Source organism: Malaclemys terrapin, chromosome 4, assembly GCF_027887155.1.
Source record: "Malaclemys terrapin pileata isolate rMalTer1 chromosome 4, rMalTer1.hap1, whole genome shotgun sequence".
NCBI classification, from domain to species: domain Eukaryota; kingdom Metazoa; phylum Chordata; order Testudines; family Emydidae; genus Malaclemys; species Malaclemys terrapin.
Genome location: NC_071508.1, coordinates 7,594,821 through 7,613,376, shown reverse-complemented (window position 1 = coordinate 7,613,376; position 18,556 = coordinate 7,594,821). Strand labels below are relative to the sequence as shown.

The 18,556-nt window shown below is 60.3% G+C and overlaps 2 protein-coding genes across 2 annotated transcripts; one reads left to right on the top strand and one right to left on the bottom strand.

The window, feature by feature from the left end:
- Window positions 1-5,076: 5,076 nt before the first annotated feature.
- LOC128835612 (bone marrow proteoglycan-like) lies at window positions 5,077-9,504 on the bottom strand. Its single transcript, XM_054025184.1, has 6 exons — window positions 9,465-9,504; window positions 9,063-9,140; window positions 8,399-8,574; window positions 6,257-6,391; window positions 5,598-5,709; window positions 5,077-5,231 (listed from the first exon to the last, which is right to left on the bottom strand). The coding sequence occupies exons 1-6, from the start codon at window positions 9,502-9,504 to the stop codon at window positions 5,173-5,175; spliced, it is 600 nt and encodes a 199-aa protein (XP_053881159.1). The 3' UTR covers window positions 5,077-5,172.
- Window positions 9,505-15,032: 5,528 nt separating this feature from the next.
- LOC128835611 (bone marrow proteoglycan-like) lies at window positions 15,033-17,659 on the top strand. Its single transcript, XM_054025183.1, has 5 exons — window positions 15,033-15,093; window positions 15,582-15,757; window positions 16,271-16,400; window positions 17,120-17,272; window positions 17,601-17,659. The coding sequence occupies exons 1-5, from the start codon at window positions 15,033-15,035 to the stop codon at window positions 17,657-17,659; spliced, it is 579 nt and encodes a 192-aa protein (XP_053881158.1).
- Window positions 17,660-18,556: the final 897 nt, after the last annotated feature.

Below are 18,556 nucleotides of genomic sequence, written 5' to 3'. Positions count from 1 at the left end.
TAAAAGCACTACAGGGAAAACATTCAAACCAGTAAAAGAACCCACACGCGTGCTACTCAGCTCATCCGAGCTCAACCCCTCCAGCATGGGGCTGGCGGGAGCAGCCCCCACCCAGGGGTTGCCCCGGCATTACACATTTGTCATACTTGGCTCAGAAAGAGAACAACCCGTGACTCTGACTCAATCATTGCTCCCGTTTGGGCCTGTGAAGACATCCTGACCAGGCCATCAGCCAGACACCAGGTCGCTGCTCACCGTGCTGCTGCAAAAGGAGGGGATCGGGAGGGGTTTGAGGTGGGTCATTTGCATTTTCCCTCCGTTCTGTGGATTTCCCAGCAAATCCACTTCAGACTATTGTCCCCAAAAGTCCTTTGGCGTCCCTAATGTCTTCCCACGATTGCATTAGTCGTGGCCTTCCCTCTATGCCATCTCCCAATAGAGCAGAAACATTTTCATTTTCAATACACCGGCCTCCCAGAATACTGACACTTAATTCAATGAGGTTCAACTTCGTTCTGTAAGGTTTGTCCGGGCTCTTGTACCTGTCACAGCCAGACCAGCGTAATGGTGCTTTATACTGAGACAGCGACCCCTGTTTGGGAAGGGGAGTGTTGAGTGTTTGGAGGTTGGAGGCTTTGGGGAGTGCGGGGAGCTGTAGATGATGGGGGAGTACACTGGGTGTTTGGAGGTTGGAGGCTTTAGGGAGTGGAGGGGGCTGTAGATCATAGAACCATAAAATTGGACAGGACCTTGAGAGGTCATCTAGTCCAGTCCCCCGCACTCGTGGTAGGACTAATATCTAGACCATCCCTGAAAGGTGTTTGTCCAGCCTGCTCTTGTCCTCCCCGGGTCACAGTGGCTCCGGCTCCCCGGGCTCCTCTTCCAGAACGGAGCTACCCTGCTTGGCTTGTACCTTCTGCTCCAGGGCACCAGGGCGAGAGAGTCCAATGGGCCCTTCCAGCCCCATGGTGCACCCCAGACTGCAAATGACCAGGGAGAGGAGAGGTGCCCCCATGGCTATATGGACCAGGGGGTACAACGGCTGGGGAGAATGTACACTGGGTCTGGGTCTGAGACAAAGCATGGCTGGGGGTCAGTGGGGAATGGGGGACCCAGGTGCCAGGACAGAAAAGGGTGGGGGTCAGAGGACCCAGTGTCCAGAATGCAGTGGGGCTGGGGGTCAGTGAGAGCACAGGTCTGGGGATAACTGAGCCCTGTACTGTCCATGCTGGGGTCTCACCCAAGCCCATAGGGCCCATGCAGTAGCCCTCTGTAGGGGAACCCCTTTGGGGGCAGTGGCCTGTGGGCCAGGCTACCCCCAGGGCTGAGTGAGGGGCTCCATCCAGGGGGCGCCAGGACTTACAGAGACAGCGACTAGAGACAGCCCTCAGCAGGGCGAGCGCCAGGAACAGCTTCATCTCAGGCAGACCTTGGGGGAGACACCATGAGACAGAGACAGATAAACACCTCCCAACCTACCTACCGCTGCCCTGGTGCCTGGAACCGCCCTGGCTACAAGCCTGAACCAAGAACTTTGCCATTACTGTATGTAACTGATTCCATTTAACCAATTGTACGTCTCATCTCTATCTTTTTCCTTTTATGAATAAATCTTTAGATTTTAGATTCAAAAGGATTGGCAACAGCGTGATTTGTGGGTAAGATCTGATTTGTATATTGACCTGGGTCTGTGGTTTGGTCCTTTGGGATCAGGAGAACCTTTTTTCTTTTACTGGGGTATTGGTTTTCATAACCATTCATCCCCACCATAACAAGTGGCACTGGTGGTGATACTGGGAAACTGGAGTGTCTAAGGCAGTGGTCCCCAACGCAGTGGCCGCGGGTGCCATGGAGCCCGCCGGGGCGTCTATGTGTGCCCACCTACTGACAAGGGAGCGCCCCGCCGCCAAGGAGCACGGCCGCTGGACAAGCAGCCGCCAAAATGCCGCCGAGAAGTGGCAACATCAAGAAGCGTTGCCGCTGAAATGCCGCTGCTTCTCGGCGGCATTTCAGCGGCTAGTCGTCCGGCGCCCGCCACACTGAAAGGTTAGGGACCACTGGTCTAAGGGAATTGCTTGTGTGACTTATGGTTAGCCAGTGGGGTAAAACCAAAGTCTTCTCTATCTGGCTGGTTTGGTGTGCCTTAGAGGTGGAGAACCACCAGCCTGGGGCTGTAAATGCCCTGCTCTAAGCAATTTGTCCTGAATTGATACTCTCAGAAGTGTCCCACCAAAGGCAGCGTCGTTACCTCCCCCTCCTAATGGAGCCAAGGGCTGGGCTAACAGGGGGCTGTGGGTCAGGATTGAGGGGGCACCGGCAGAGTTGTGGTCAGGGGAGCCCAGGGCTGGGCTAACGGGGCTGTGGGTTGGGATTGAAGGGGACCGGCAGAGCTGGTGGGGCGGGGGGGAGCCCAGGGCTGGGCTGGCAGGGGGCTGTAGGTCTGGATTGAGGGGCACTGGCAGAGCTGGGTGGGGAGCTCAGGGCTGGGCTAGCAGAGGGTTGCAGTTTGGGATTGAGGGGCACCGGCAGAGCTGGGTGGGGAGCTCAGGGCTGGGCTAGCAGAGGGTTGCAGTTTGGGATTGAGGGGCACTGGCAGAGCTGGGTGGGGAGCTCAGGGCTGGGCTAGCAGAGGGTTGCAGTTTGGGATTGAGGGGCACCGGCAGAGCTGGGTGGGGAGCTCAGGGCTGGGCTAGCAGAGGGTTGCAGTTTGGGATTGAGGGGCACCGGCAGAGCTGGGTGGGGAGCTCAGGGCTGGGCTAGCAGAGGGTTGCAGTTTGGGATTGAGGGGCACCGGCAGAGCTGGGTGGGGAGCTCAGGGCTGGGCTAGCAGAGGGTTGCAGTTTGGGATTGAGGGGCACCGGCAGAGCTGGGTGGGGAGCTCAGGGCTGGGCTAGCAGAGGGTTGCAGTTTGGGATTGAGGGGCACCGGCAGAGCTGGGTGGGGAGCTCAGGGCTGGGCTAGCAGAGGGTTGCAGTTTGGGATTGAGGGGCACCGGCAGAGCTGGGTGGGGAGCTCAGGGCTGGGCTAGCAGAGGGTTGCAGTTCGGGATTGAGGGGCACCGGCAGAGCTGGGTGGGGAGCTCTGGGCTGGGCTAGCAGAGGGTTGCAGGTCCCTACATCTGTACCCTAAAGTTCAGAGTGGGGAAGGAACCTTGACAGGGGCATTGTCTGAACCGTGGGATCCTGGCCCTGGGATCTCACTCCAGACCTGGTGTTCTGGGCCGGGGGCAGCAGTGGCTGGCGGCCCTGGCTGGGGGCCCCTGCTGTGGGTGATGCCAGGGACTGTAGAGGATGGTCCGAATCGGCCCTTCTGGTCTTACGCCCTACGGCCCTGTGACCTGACCTGGAGCCACTCAGGAACCAGCCCCGGCAGAGCAGCAGGCTCTGCCCAATGCACTGGGTGCCCGGGTGTGGGGGGGAATGTCACACACATCACAGCAACTCAGTGGGACCCGCCCCATTGGGAGGTTGGGGTCAACAGAGCCACAGATGCTTTACACCAGCTGGAATCTGGCCCATTGACTTTTCAGCAAGTTGACAGAACAAGGAGCAATGGTCTCAAGTTGCAGTGGGGGAGGTCCAGGTTGGCCAGAGATTCTCCCTAAACACATCACAAACACCCCCGCACAGCCCACCACCACCATGGGTGGCCAGTTAAGAGTAGATCGTCTGGGGACTCCAGCTTCTGCACGATTATGGTTGGCAGGGTGTTGGGTCCGGCAGCTCTGATCCTGGGCTGTGTCCTGGAGTTAGGTTTCAAAGAACTTCCCTTTGGACCCCAGTTTATACAGTGAGTGAAACTTGAGTCCTGCTTAGCTGTTCCTTACCCAATCATGTCACGAATCCTAGCCCATTACAAAACAATTCTTTACCCAATCAGATCCAACCACCTTAGCTGATTTAAATCTTGAAAAATTAGTGATGCAACAGACAGAAACAATCAAAGAACCAGACAGAGACTCTACAGATAAACAATAGAGAAGTGGGGACCACAAAGGCAAAACAATAGACGTATACATCTCACAACCACAACTGCTCCTAAGTGGTTTCTTGCCAGACAGAATGTGGAGAACAAAGTTTTCTTTAGAGATCCAAAGATCTGTTTCTTTAGCTGGTGATGGTGGGTGCTTTAGGACAGGAGACTTCTTAACAGCCTGATATTACACTGTTTTGATGCAATTTAGATGGAAGGGGATGATGTGACTTTCTACTTCTTAGCCCATCGCTGCTGTTGCTTACTAAAGAAAAAGGCCACGGACCTTACAACACACCCAACACTCCACTACCCAGTGTACTCCCCCGTCATCTACAGCCCCTCGCACTCCCTAAAGCCTCCAACCTCCAAACACCCAACACCCCCCACACCCAGTGTACTCCCCCATCATCTACAGCCCCTCGCACTCCCTAAAGCCTCCAACCTCCAAACACCCAACACCCCCCACACCCAGTGTACGCCCCCATCATCTACAGCCCCTCGCACTCCCTAAAGCCTCCAACCTTCAAACACCCAACACCCCCCACACCCAGTGTACTCCCCCATCATCTACAGCCCCTCGCACTCCCTAAAGCCTCCAACCTTCAAACACCCAACACCCCCCACACCCAGTGTACTCCCCCATCATCTACAGCCCCTCGCACACCCTAAAGCCTCCAACCACCAATCACCCCACACCCAGTGTACTCCCCCATCATCTACAGCCCCTTGCACTCCCTAAAGCCTCCAACCTCCCAACACACACACCTCTCACACACACACACCCCTGCATTGCCCCAGGCTCCCATCTCTCAGACAGATGTTCCCACCTTGGGGTGAAGCTGCTAGAGCCAGGGCAGATGCTGACAGGCAGCCCGTAGGGACCCAGCCTGGTCACGTCCTTCCCTACTTCCCTCTGGTTCAGCCCCATGGAGCGTGCAGGGCCCTCAGTGTCCTGGGGCAGGAAGGAGCGACACCCGGGGGTGATGAGTGAAGCACTTTTTATTGCAGGGAGTCACAGGCAATGAGCGAGGGGGGGGGGCTCCCCCCCCCCCCCCCCCCCCCCCCCCGGCGAGCTGGGGCAGGGCCAGGAGCAGAGTCGAGTCCAGGGAGCAGGGGCGCCCCTGGCAGAGCGGAGCGGGGAGTCTCAGGCCAGCAGAGCGGTGGGGGCAGCGGGGCCCTGTGGGGGGAGCAGCCCCCTCAGTACTGACAGATAAAGGGCATGCTAACCCAGCAACTCACACTTCTCCATTGACCACCTGGCAGAGAGAGAGGGGTTAGTGCCCTCCTGACTGGCACCTGGAATGCAGCCCCCAGGAGACCCCGTATCCCTTGCCCCAGACCCCCGTATCCCCACTAACACCAGATCCCCTGCCCCACACCCACAGCCCCACCTACCCTCGGATCCCCTGCCCCACACCCACAGCCCCACCTACCCTCGGATCCCCTGTCCCACACCCTACAGGCCCACCTGCTCTTGGATCCCCTGTTCCAGAGCCCCATGAACCCCAGATCCCCTGCCCACAGGTCCCCGGTTCCCCTGCCCCAGGGCTCTTGTTCCCTCAAGCAGTGAATAGATCCCCATCTCTGCCCTGTCCCCGCCCCCCGGCAGGGGGGCTCCTCACCTGAAGGGCACATAGCGACACACATTTGCCCAGTGCGGCAGGGGTTCCCTCTGGCCCAGTTGGAGTAGTTCCAGGGACTGTGGTCGGCCCAGTAGGCGTGCAGACAGTGGTTCTGTGAGGGAAGGGGCTGGGTTAGGATCAGTGCTGTCCCATCTGCAGGGGGGCGTGGGGAACCTCCCACCCCCACCTCTGAGGGGCCATCGCTTGGGCTGGGGCCAGGAGTCGTTCGTGCACTGGAGCCGGGTGGTGGCTGGGGGTCATAACAAGGGGCTCTGGATTCGCTGGGATGGGGGTCAGGCCCTAGGGCAGGATGTACCCAACACGTGCTGGCACCAGCCTCTGCCCTGGCACCAGGCCCCAAGAAGACTCCCAGTCATCCGGGGTCAGCTGGACCCACACCTGAGCCGCCTGAGTTGCCCAGGCCCACCTCCCAGGGGGTAAGCGGGGGCGTGGTCTGGGGCAGCCCTGAGTAGAGTCCCGGCTGGGGATACACTGAGCCGCAGCGGGGGATGGATCCCCCATCCGCTCTGCACTGGAGGGGAGGCCAGCCTCAGAGCTGGCAGAGCCCTGATGAGGGAGTCGGGGGCAGGGGGGGGGGGTTCTGGGCCAGGCCCAGGCAGTGGGGGAATGGGGGCAGCAGGGCCAGACACTCTCCTTACCCTGCCGGAGGTGATGCCTCCAATCCACACCTGGGCCCGGTTGGTGTGGGCACGCGCCATGCAGCTCAGGTGGCGGTTGATCACGCTGCCGTGGATGGAGGCCAGGCGGCCGCGGTAGCAGCGGGCACACACGTTCTGTGGGGAGGGGGACATGGGGCATCGACCAACTACCACCCCATGCGCCATCCACTGCCTCTATGCCCCCTTCAGCCCCTATGCTGCTTCCACCACCCTACCGCCATCTAATGCCCCTCCACCACCCCCACATCCCCTCCACTGCCTCCATGGGCCCCCCAGCACCAGGGCCGGCTCTAGGCACCAGCAAAGCAAGCAGGTGCTTGGGGCGGCAAATTTGCAGGGGCACAAGAATCCAGCATGGGAGCTGAGAACCAACAGGGAGCCCTGGGAGCTGTAGTTCCTTGGTTAGCTCCCTGCCTATAGAGCCAGCCCTGGAGCAGGGAAAGAACTACATTTCCCAGCATTCCCTTGGACGCAATTAACAGGAAAGGGAGGGAGAAGGAGTGTAGAACTGAAACCTCATGCTACAGCTTGCTGTGAATGGTAGGAACAGAGCCAGCTCTAGGTTTTTTGCCGCCTCCCACCTCAGCCCTGGGCTCCCCCCGCCCACAGCCCCTGCTGCCCCAGCTCTGGCCCCCATCCGCACCTCCTGCTGCCCCAGCCCTGGGCTCTCCCCCCACCCGCATCTCCTGCCACCCCAGCCCTGGGCTCTTCTCCCCCCCCCCTGCACCCGCACTCCCTGCTGCCCCAGCTCTGGCCCCCACCTGCACCTCCTGCTGCCCCAGCCTGGGCTCTTCCCCTCCTCCCCCCTCACCTCCTGCCACCCGAGCCCTGGGCTCTCCCCCAAAGAAAGAATTGGGTGGACTAAATGGACATTGCACCTCTCTATCTGAAGCCTAGCAAGGCAGGTACGTGGATCCCACTAGAATTTAAAATGAAAAGTAAGGGAGAGGAGGCTCTACTAGACTGGGCAGCTTTAGAGACCGTACCAGACACGTAGGAGGATTTCCACTTCTGAGCCACGGAAGCAGAAATTGACTTTTCTTTTCCAGATTTAGCTAATATTCAGGAAGGGAATCCAGCACCTGCCTTCCAGATTTGAACACCTCAAAATTCAGGAGTGCTCAAGCTCAATTTGGGCAGCTGTTACTTCATTTCCCCCAAATCAAATATACTGATCCACTGTAACCTGCTGTAGAAAAATATAGAATAAATTGAGCAAGAAATGCTTCCCAGTGGTTAGTAGGACTGGAATTGCTATTTTCAACAGCCATTGCTTTTTATTATTATTATTATTATTAAGTTTTAGTTGTATTTGTTTAAAAGGAAGACAGTGATTTTGCATTGGCAAATTCCCCATAGAAACAAAGAATGGAACAAAAGAATAATAAAGGCACCTCAACTTTTCCTCATTTATGTAGGACAGTCTTATAATATGCATCCAGATATCCTCCAATCACACAAGCTGAAAATTGTTTGACTTTACTGCAGTTCTGTAACCATATGGGAACCAATCCTGTCTGTGTTCTCTGCACGTCCAAAATTCCTGCTGAATGACCCGCCTTGGGAGCGAGTTACCAGTGACCCAGGGCTGGGGCGGCAGGAGGGTGCGGGGGGGAGGGGGCAGCCAAAATTTTTTTTGCTTGGGGCAGCAAAAAACCTAGAGCCGGCCCTGCCCATCACCCCTATGCCACCCCTCCACCACCCCCATGCCCCCTCCACTACCCCCATGCCTCCTTCACTGCCTCCATGGGCCCCCCATCACCCCTATGCCAACCCTCCACCACCCCATGGCCCCTCCACTACCTCCATGGGTCCCTCATCACCCCATGCCACACCTCCACTACCCCCATGTCTCCTCCACTGCCTCCATGGGCCCCCCCATCGCCCCTATTCCATTCCTCCAACACCTCCATACCCCCTCCACCGCCCCCACATGCCATCCACTGCCCTTACAGCCCTCTACTGCCCCCACTCTTCCTCCACTGTTCCCATGGCCCCCCATCACACTGTGTGCCCTCTACACTGCCCCCATGTGGCATTCTCTAACCCCATGGGTCTCCCACCCCACTTCCTGACCCATCTGCGAGTCCTCCCCACCACCTGTGCCCCTGCCCCACTTACCTGGGCGTTCCAAAATGTCTGGCAATTGTTCACAACCACATACCGAGCGAAGCAGCCCCCCTGGCCAGGCACAATCACCCTGAAGCTCTCCCTGTCTGTGGGGCACGGTGGCTCCAGCTCCCTGGGCTCCTCCTCGCCCTGCTCGGCTGGTACCTCCTGCTCCGGGGCGCCTTCATCTGAGGATGGGTGCGAGAGACACCAATTGGCCCTTCCAGCTGCAAGACGCAGCCCAGATCCCAAACAATCCATGGAGGAGGGAGATGGAGCAGATCTAGTGGCCGGGGATACAGGTGTCCGGGATAGAGAGGGTCAGGGTGTCACTGGGGGGTCAGGGGACCTGGGTGTCCTGGATGGAAAGGGTCATAGGATTATTGGGGGACTAGGGGACCCTGGTGTCCGGGCTGCAGTGAGGTGGAAGGTTATTGGGGGCAGGGTCCCCAGGTGGCCGGAACAGAGTGGGGCTGGGGGCTAGTGAGAGCACAGGTCTGGGGTAACGGAACCCTGTATTGTGCTTGTTGGGGTCTGACCCAAGCCCATGGGGCCCGTACAGTGTCTGCTGGGGGTGATGGTGGAGGTTCCCATTGGGGGCAGTGGCCTGTGGGTCAGGATCCCCACAGGGTGGGGGAGGGGCTTTAGCCATGGGGACTGGGGCCCCGGGACTCACGGAGCTGGCGAGCAGAGACGGCCCCCAGCAGGGCAAGTGCCAGGACCAGGACCAGGAACAGCTTCATCTCAGGCAGACCTGGGATGGCAAACCACTGTGAGAGAGAGACAGATTGACACCCCCCGTCCAAACTCCCCACAGTCACTGAGCCCATACCGACCCCTCTGCCTAGAGCCCATCCCCCTCCTTCCATTTAGCTCGAACTGATCCCTCCCCCCCGCCCTGCACCTAGGGACCTCCTACCACTGCACCCTGACCTACCACCAAACTCCGCTGGGCTGATGACCACCCTCCAACCAACGCAGCCTTTCCCAGCTAAGGTAGGGCTGGGCCAAGCAAGGGTGAAGAAGAGAGCCCAGGGCCTTGGCTCAGCTGGGGGGAGACAGGTGAGCTGTCACTCACCTGCCCTGTAACACAGGGCCAGCGGGCTATGGGCATCCATTGACTATGGACAGAAGGTGGCAGAGAGAACCCAGCATGTGCTGTTAGTCTGTGGAACTCCCTGCCACAGGATACAAGGGGCCGAGAGCGCTGAGCAGTGCCAGGACTTTCTGGGCATCAGAGCAGCCTCAGGGGCCAACAGTGAGGCCTCATGACCTCAGGCTCCAGGGCAGGAGCTGAGCAGCCCCCAGGGTCAGGCAGGGATCTGCCCCTGCCACAGAAAGGTGAATTATGGCAGTCACTTTCCCAAGGCATCCAGCACTGGCTGCTGTGAGAGCCAGGCCCCGACCGAGTGACCCCACTCTAAGATGGCTCCCCATCACCACCCATAGCTCCTGGGGTCATCAGAGAACCCCCTCACCTCTGTGATGGCTGTGGGTCCTCAGCGAGCTCCAACCGCTCCAGCCGTCCCAGCCCCTTATATAGCTCTGGAGCAGGAGGCTGGAGATGTGGAAAGAGCCACTATCAACTGTATTCCCGGCCACAGGGAAGGGGGCAGCAGCCAGTTGGGTGACCAGATGTCCCGATTTTATAGGGACTGTCCTGATATTTGGGGCTTTGTCTTATTTAGACACCTATTACCCCGTGCCCCCGTCCCGATTTTTCACACTTGTGTGTGGTCACCCTAGCAGCCAACGGGCTGGTGCCATCTATCCCGTGAGTGCCAGCACTGGGGTTCCCTCCCCTCCCCCGCTGGCACTCCCTGGGGTCAGCCCCTCAGAGCCATGGACTCCCTCCCCTGCCATGGGACCCTGCCCAGTGCTGGCTGGGACTGGAGTGGGGTGATCACCCAGAGCCTGGCACGTGGCCCTTCCCTTCCTGCGGTGAGCAGAGGCGCTGGGACCCCTGAGTCTGGAGTGGGACTGACCAGGGCTGAGCCCTGGGGCACAAATGGGCTCCCCCCACTTTCTATAGTGCACCACACACACACTGATGCCCCTTGCAGAGTTCATTGGGCCCCATGAACCCCGCTTCCAACCCCCTGGAGAATCTGAGGGCCCCTAGTGGGGACTGAGCTACCTGGGGGCTCTGCCAGGAGCTGCCTTTAGTCCCAGCAGAGCTTCCTAGACTCCAAGAGCCGACAGCCCATTGTGCCGTCTGTCTGCACTCCTGTGTCACACTGGGCACCGGCCCTGCCATGGGGCTCCTACCTCCCGCCCCGACGGAGCCAGAGCGCAGCCTCTGGAGAGAGGCTGGACTGAAAGACTCCGAATGATGGAGCATCTGCGCCTCCCTTCCCCCCGCAGGCGAGTTGTCCCCAGGGCTATGAGCACCGGGGTTACCCCTGCACCTCCTGGCACCTGCCCAGAGAGCAGCTGGGTCACGCTGGGCCTTGGCCTGGTGCATCCTGGGAGAATTGTTAAGTGGGGAGGTTAAGAGGGGCTTAGATGGCTCAGTGGGCAGGATAGCAGGTGGGAATCAGGACACCTGGGTTCTTTGCCTAGCTTTGCACCCACCTGTGATGTGACCATGGACCAGTCACATCCCAGTCCCATGCCTCAGTTTCCCCTCCCCACCCTTCTCTATTCAGACCGTGAACTCTTTCGGGTAGGGGCTGTCTCTTGATGATTGTATGTGCAGCACCTGGCACACGGCTGGCCCCAAACCGTGGCAGTTTGATGACCCGGTTGTCACTGCAGCTGCGAAGGTGTGTGTGTGTGGGGGGGGGTCTCTCGCCTTCTCCACCCCCTGCCCCAGCACAGGAAGCCCTAGAACCTTGCCCACACCTCTCCCCTTCCCAACCCAGGACGCCATTCGCTGGCTCTGCAGAGGCCCTGAACACGAAAGCGGTGGCCCCAGCTGTCTCCTGCTCTCGGCTGCTGTATGCACCTGTCACAGGCAGCTGCTCATTTCGGGGCCACCCGCTGCCACCCGAACTGCACAGGGTGAGGGGCCCCCCACTTCGCTCTCCACTCCCAGTGGGGTGCCTGCCCCTGCTGCAACCAAGCTGCACCAGCCCAGGCCCCTCCTCCAAGCCCGGCCCCTCTGCCCCCCCACTCCAGCTGGCCCCCCGCCTCCCACAGGGGTGGTGTGTGTCCGAATGGGCCATTTCCTGCTTTTCAGACGTTCCTGATCCCCTCAGTTTCCCCCTCCCGTCCCCTCTCCCAGCTCACATGGGGGGCAGGGATGAGGGGCTCAGGTACCCGCAGACGGACAGAGCCTCTCAGAGCCCCTCCCATCCTCACCCCTCACCTGAGCCCCTTTCCTCTCCTACCACCCATGCACCCTCCCCATAATACCCCACCTCTCGCCGCAGTCACAACCCTCTCGCTCCTGCTAGCACCCCAAACCCACCGCCCCGTGAGCATTCCCACGTGTCATTTAGCTTCTCTTCCAAAATAGTTTCCACCCATTCTGGCTGCTCTGCCCTGCTCACATCCCAGTGAGAGTTCAAACCCCACACCCTGGATGGAGGCGGCTTTTCCCCACTCGGCTCCGCCTCGCTGGCAGAGTCTTGCCCAGGGCCGGTTTCAGAGTTGCCTGAACCTGTGAACTTTATGAAATGCTGGCTTTTTTCGGGGGAGCTGTATCTCAGCAACCCCTCAGGCCAACGACGCCAAATTTGGGTTGCTCGCCCTGCCCTATGTGCCTATAAGGCCCGGCACATTTCAAGCCAATCCATGGCTCCGGGTGGATTTTGGAGTACTGAGAAGACTCACAGAGTCGGCCTTTAACTGGCAAAGGCGTCCTGCCGCAAACTACAGCCTGTCTGGCACCAGGCTGACAGGAGCGCTGAAGGGGCTGTACACAGCTCTCTGCAGTACTGCACGATCACAACGGGGGAAGGGATAGCTCAGTGGTTTGAGCATTGGCCTGCTAAACCCAGGGTTGTGAGTTCAATACTTGAGGGGGCTATCTAGGGAACTGGGGTAAAAATCTGTCTGGGGATTGGTCCTGCTTTGCGCAGGGGGTTCGACTAGATGACCTCCTGAGGTCCTGTCCAACCCTGCTATTCTCTGAATGGGGCCCATCTCCCAATGGGACACTCTTAGCTGAAGAATGCCCTGTGGAGATGAAAACAGCCTGAAACAATCTCTCAGAGAGGTCTCAGCTGCTCCCTGCATGTTAGCAGGTGTTCCCATTCTTCTGGCCTAGGGCTGCAGAGCCTGTGATATGCATCAAGCATGTCCAGTCTGTGTCCTCGGAGCATGCAGGGTCCGTGGTTTGGGTTTGAGGGAAGTCTGCAGGGCTGGGTGTGTGAGGGAGCGTGTCAAAAGTGAGAATTGTCTGTAATACTTTTCTCGGGAGCAGGCATCTCCATTCCCCCATTGGCCTTGGCATGGCCACCCGCTGGGTGCCAAGGGGTTCTCATTCTCCTCCTGTCACAGAGCCATAGTCACAAGGCCTTTGGGATGGTAGCTGGCTGGGGTGGTAAGAATACGCCATGACGAGCTGTCTGCAACTATCACCTTCCAAGAGAGGAGACAATGGCCAAGCCAATGACTGACTGTACCAGCCAGCGGCCCCAGGAGGCGGAATGGGTGTAAAACCCAAGTGCCTATGGCTATGATCCAGGCAATCGCAGAGGGGACCAAGGCAGGGAGGGGTCCCCTGAAAGCCAGATCTGGCTCGCCTGGCATCAGCTGATCCGTCCTGCTCACTGTCCTCCGTACCGTGTGACCTGGCAGGTATCAGATGTGGGAGCTCACTGGTAGGGGCCTGGAGTTGCTGTTGGAGCCTCCCGGGACAAACACCGTCACTGCTTCCGGCGACTGTACCTAGATGGGTGGAATCTTTCTTCTCTCTCCCTAGCCGCATCTACACTGGGGGTTAGGTCGGCCTAGCTGTGGCGCTCGGGGCGGGGGGGTGCTTTTCTCTCTCTCTCTCTCTCTCTCACTCACTCTCACACACACAGACACACACACACACACAGAGTGGCGTAGCTAGGTGGATCTAAATTTGGGGTGTAGGCCTGGGTGAGCACAGCAGGGGACCCTGGACAGGAGGGGTCAGGAACCAGCATTATCAGGACAAGGTTCCCAGACACACAGGAGCTCGGCTTGGGACAGAGGCTGTGTCTACACTACCCAATCTGTGCCAGCACCGCTCCCGGGGTAGACACAGCGCAGGCCGGTGAAGGAGCTTTTCCTGCTGCTGTAGGAATGCCATCTCCCTGACTGGCGTTCGCTGGGCCAACGGCAACACCCGTCCATTGACGTAGCTGAGTCCACTCTGGGGGTTGTGCCAGCACAGCTGCGCTGGGTTCCCTGACGTAGCTGTGCCAGTGTTTTAAGCGTAGACCAGGCCTGACTGGCAAAGGGACGTAGCTGGAGCCTTGGCTGCTGCCAGGCTGAACTCGGTCTCTGTGCCAAGCGAAGCTGGCCCGCTTGGGGCAGGGCTGCCCGGTGCTGATGCGAACACAGGACACGGTGCCCCGGCCAAGGGGAAAAGCCTCTGCAACGGCCGGCGCTAGCGGGAGAAGCAGGAAGGCTGGAGGCTGGAGCCGAGTCTCCTGTCCGTGGGGAAAAGCGCGACCCCTTGTGGGGGCTGGGCAGGAAGGGCAGACGCAGGGGACGGGGCATAACTTATCCCTGTGAATCCATGCCAGGGAGCCCAGGACTGGGGTGTGTGGGTTGGGATTGAGGGGCACTGGCAGAGCTGGGCGAGTGCCTAGGGACGGGCTAGCAGGGGCTGCGGGTCGGGACTGAGTTGCACTGCTGTCAGTCACAGCCCCCCACCCCACCCCCATCGCTGCCCTGCTCTCAGGGCGCACTGGCTCAGGGCATCCCTGCCGATAAGCATCTCCCCGCCACGCTGGGCAGGTTTCACAAGGCCATTTCACACAGTAACGGCCACTCTGGGACCCCGCGTCTGGGCCGTCCTGATAACCCCGGCGCCGTTTCACCACAGGCCACAGCGCTGAGCACCCGGCCACAGTGCCCTCTGAGTGTCAGCATTAGAGTCCCCTCCGCTGCCCCACGCCCTGGTAGTGTTACCAACCCTCCAGGATTGTCCTGGAGTCCCCAGGAATTAAAGATTAATCGTTAATTAAAGATTATGTCATGTGATGAAATCTCTAGGAATTCATCCAACCAAAGTTGGCAACCCTACTCCCTGGGGGCGGCTCCCTCAGAGCCAGGGACCCCCCCCCCATTGCCATGGGGACCCTGCCCAGTGGGGCTGGGACTCGGGAGCCGTAAACATGCCCCTGCAGACGCTGGCGGACCCGGGGTGGAGCTGCCCAGCGCCCTGGCACCAGCCCTGTTCAATGCTGCTATCAGTGCCCAGACCAGGCTGTGGATTGTGCTGTGACCTGGCCTGGCCTGACCCGGTCCTGTGCATTCCCACCGCTGCCAGCTCCCGCCTGCCCCAACCCTGGCCACAACCTGCCCACGCCCCTGTGTCTGCCCCGGTCCCCACCCTCCTCCCTGGCTCTAGCCTGGCGCAGAGGAGCTGTGAGAACTGGGGCAAGCAGAGACCAGGGCCTGGGGCCCATCCTGGGAGATAGGGGATGGGGGGACAGTCCCACACTGCACTGGGGGGGCAGTGGGGCCAACCATGGTGGGGGATGGGGGGACTGTCCCCGAGATGAAGCTGTTCCTGGTCCTGGCACTTGCCCTGCTGGGGGCTGTGTCTGCTCGCCAGCTCCGTAAGTCCTGGGGCCCAAGTCCCCATGGCTAAAGCCCCTCCCCCACCCTGTGAGGATCCTGACCCACAGGCCACTGCCCCGAATGGGAACCTCCACCATCACCCCCAGCAGACACTGCATGGACCCCATGGGCTTGGGTCAGACCCCATCAAGCACAGTACAGGGCTCCGTTACCCCAGACCTGTGCTCTCACTAGCCCCCAGCCCTACTCTGTTCTGGCCACCTGGGGCCCCTGCCCCCAATAACCTTCCACCTCACTGCAGCCCGGACACCAGGATCTCCTAACCCCCCAATAATCTTATGACCCTTTCCATCCAGAACACCCAGGTCCCCTGACCCCCCAGTGACACCCTGACCCTCTCTATCCCGGACACCTGTGTCCCCTGCCACTAGATCTGCTCCATCTCCCTCCTCCATGGATTGTTTGGGATCTGGGCTGCGTCTTGCAGCTGGAAGGGCCAATTGGTGTCTCTCGCACCCATCCTCAGATGCGGGCGCCCCGGAGCAGGAGGTACCAGCCGAGCAGGGCGAGGAGGAGCCCAGGGAGCCGGAGCCACCGTGCCCCACAGAGAGAGAGAGCTTCAGGGTGATTGTGCCTGGCCAGGGGGGCTGCTTCGCTCGGTATGTGGTTGTGAACAATTGCCAGACATTTTGGAATGCCGAGGTGAGTGGGGCAGGGGCACAGGTTGTGGGGAGGACTCGCAGATGGGTCAGGAAGTGGGGTGGGAGATCCATGGGGTTAAAGAATGGCACATGGGGGCAGTGGAGGGGGCACACAGGTGACGGGGGGCCCATGGGGACAGTGGAGGGGGCATAGGGGTGATGGGGGGGCCCATGGAGGCAGTGGAGGGGGCACACAGGTGACGGGGGGCCCATGGGGACAGTGGAGGGGGCATAGGGGTGATGGGGGGGCCCATGGAGGCAGTGGAGGGGGCACACAGGTGACGGGGGGCCCATGGGGACAGTGGAGGGGGCATAGGGGTGATGGGGGGGCCCATGGAGGCAGTGGAGGGGATGTGGGGGCGGTGGAGGGGCAATAGATGGCGGTAGGGTGGTGGAGGCAGCATAGGGGCAGTGGAGGGGCTGAAGGGGTGACATAGGGGGCATAGAGGCAGTGAATGGCACATGGGGTGGTTGTTGGTGGATGCCCCATGTCCCCCTCCCCCTCTCCTCACAGAACGTGTGTGCCTGTTGCTACCGCGGCCGCCTGGCCTTCATCCACAGAAGCTTGATCAACCAGCGCCTGAGCTGCACGGCGTGTGCCCGCACCAACCGGAGCCAGGTGTGGATCGGGGGCCTCACCTCCGGCAGGGATTAGGAGAGTGTCTGGCCCAGGGCCGGCTCCAGGCACCAGCTTGGCAAACAGGTGCTTGGGGCGGCCACTCCGGAAAGGGACGGCAGGTCCAGCTATTCGGCGGATGGTCCCTCGCTCCCAGCGAAGGACCTCCCGCCGAATTGCCGCCACAGATTGTGATCACGGCTTTTTTTTTTTTTTTTTTTTGGTTGCTTGGAGCGGTCAAAACCCTGGAACCAGCCCTGGTCTGGCCCTGCTGGCCCCATTCCCCCAATGCCTGGGCCTGGCCCAGAACCCCGCCTCCCCCGCCTCCCTCATCGGGGCCCTGCCAGCTCTCAGGCTGGCCTCCCCTCCAGTGCAGAGCGGATGGGGGATCCATCCCCCGCTGCGGCTCAGTGTGTCCCCAGCCGGGACCCTGCTCAGGGCTGCCCCAGACCACCCCCCCGCTTGCCCCCTGGGAGGTGGGCCTGGGCATCTCAGGCGTGGGTCCAGCTGACCCCAGATGACTGGGAGTCTTCTTGGGGCCCGGTGCCAGGGCAGAGGTTGGTGCCAGCACGTGCTGGGCGCATCCTGCCCTAGGGCCTGACCCCCATCCCAGTGAATCCAGAGCCCCTTGTTATGACCTCCAGCCACCACCCGGCTCCAGTGCACGAACGGCTCCTGGCCCCAGCCCAAGCGATGGCCCCGGCCCCTCAGAGGTGGGGGTGGCAGGTTCCCTGCGGCCCCCTGCAGATGGGACAGCACTGATCCTAACCCAGCCCCTTCCCTCACAGAACCACTGTCTGCACGCCCACTGGGTCGACCGCAGTTCCTGGAACTACTCCAACTGGGCCAGAGGGAACCCCTGCCGCACTGGGCAAACGTGTGTCGCCATGCGCCCTGCAAGTGAGGAGCCCCCCTACTGGGGGGCGGGGACAGGGCAGAGATGGGGATCTATTCACTGCTTGAGGGAACAAGAGCCCTGGGGCAGGGGAACTGGGGACCTGTGGGCAGGGGATCTGGGGTTCATGGGGCCCTGGAACAGGGGATCCAAGAGCAGGTGGACCTGTGGGGTGTGGGGCAGGGGATCCGAGGGTAGGTGGGGCTGTGGGTGTGGGGCGGGGGATCTGGTGTTAGTGGGGATACGGGGGTCTGGGGCAAGGGATCCGGGGTTTCCTGGGGGCTGCATTCCAGGTGCCAGTCAGGAGGGCACTAACCCCTCTCTCTCTGCCAGGTGGTCAATGGAGAAGTGTGAGTTGCGGGGCTAGAATGCCCTTTATCTGTGAGTACTGAGGGGGCTGCTCCCCCCACGGGGCCCCGCTGCCCCCACCGCTCTGCTGGCCTGAGACTCCCCGCTCCGCCCTGCCGGGGGCGCCCCTGCTCCCTGGACTCGACTCTGCTCCTGGCCCTGTCCCAGCTCGCCGGGGGGGCAGCCCCCCCCCCGCTCATTGCCTGTGACTCCCTGCAATAAAAAGTGCTTCACTCATCACCCCCAGGTGTCGCTCCTTCCTGCCCCAGGACACTGAGGGCCCTGCACGCTCCATGGGGCTGGGCCGGTGGCAGGCGGGCAGGCGGGCGGGGGGGTCGGACAAAAAGTGGCCGGGGGGGAGGGGGCTGGGGGTTACCCCCACCCAGGGATGGAGTCAAGAGGGGGAGTTGATGCTATTACAGAGCCCACTAGCGGGGACCATGTCCAGTTCTGGGGTTCCCCTGCCCCTGGGACATTCCCAGCAAGCCAAGGGCTAAGAAACGCCCAACCACAACGGAGCTGAGAGCTGCAGCCTCCCTGTAACGATGCTGCCTTTGGCGGGACACTTCTGAAAGTATCAATTCAGGACAAATTGCTTAGAGCAGGGCTGTCACAGCCCCAGGCTGGTGGTTCTCCACCTCTAAGGCACCAAACCAGCCAAACAGAGAGGATCTCACCCCACGGGCTAACCACAAGTCACACAAGCAATTCCCTTCAACACTCCAGTTTCCCAGTATCACCACCAGTGCCACTCGTTATGGGGACAAATGGTTATGAAAACCAATGCCCAAGTAAAAGAAAAAAGTTTCTCTCGATCCCAAATGTGAACGTTACTAGTGACCCCCGCTTAACAGAGCAGCCTTTATGTCAACCAGTGGCCATTAGGGGGAAGCAGATACTTCAAGTACACAAAAAGAAGAACAGGAGTACTTGTGGCACCT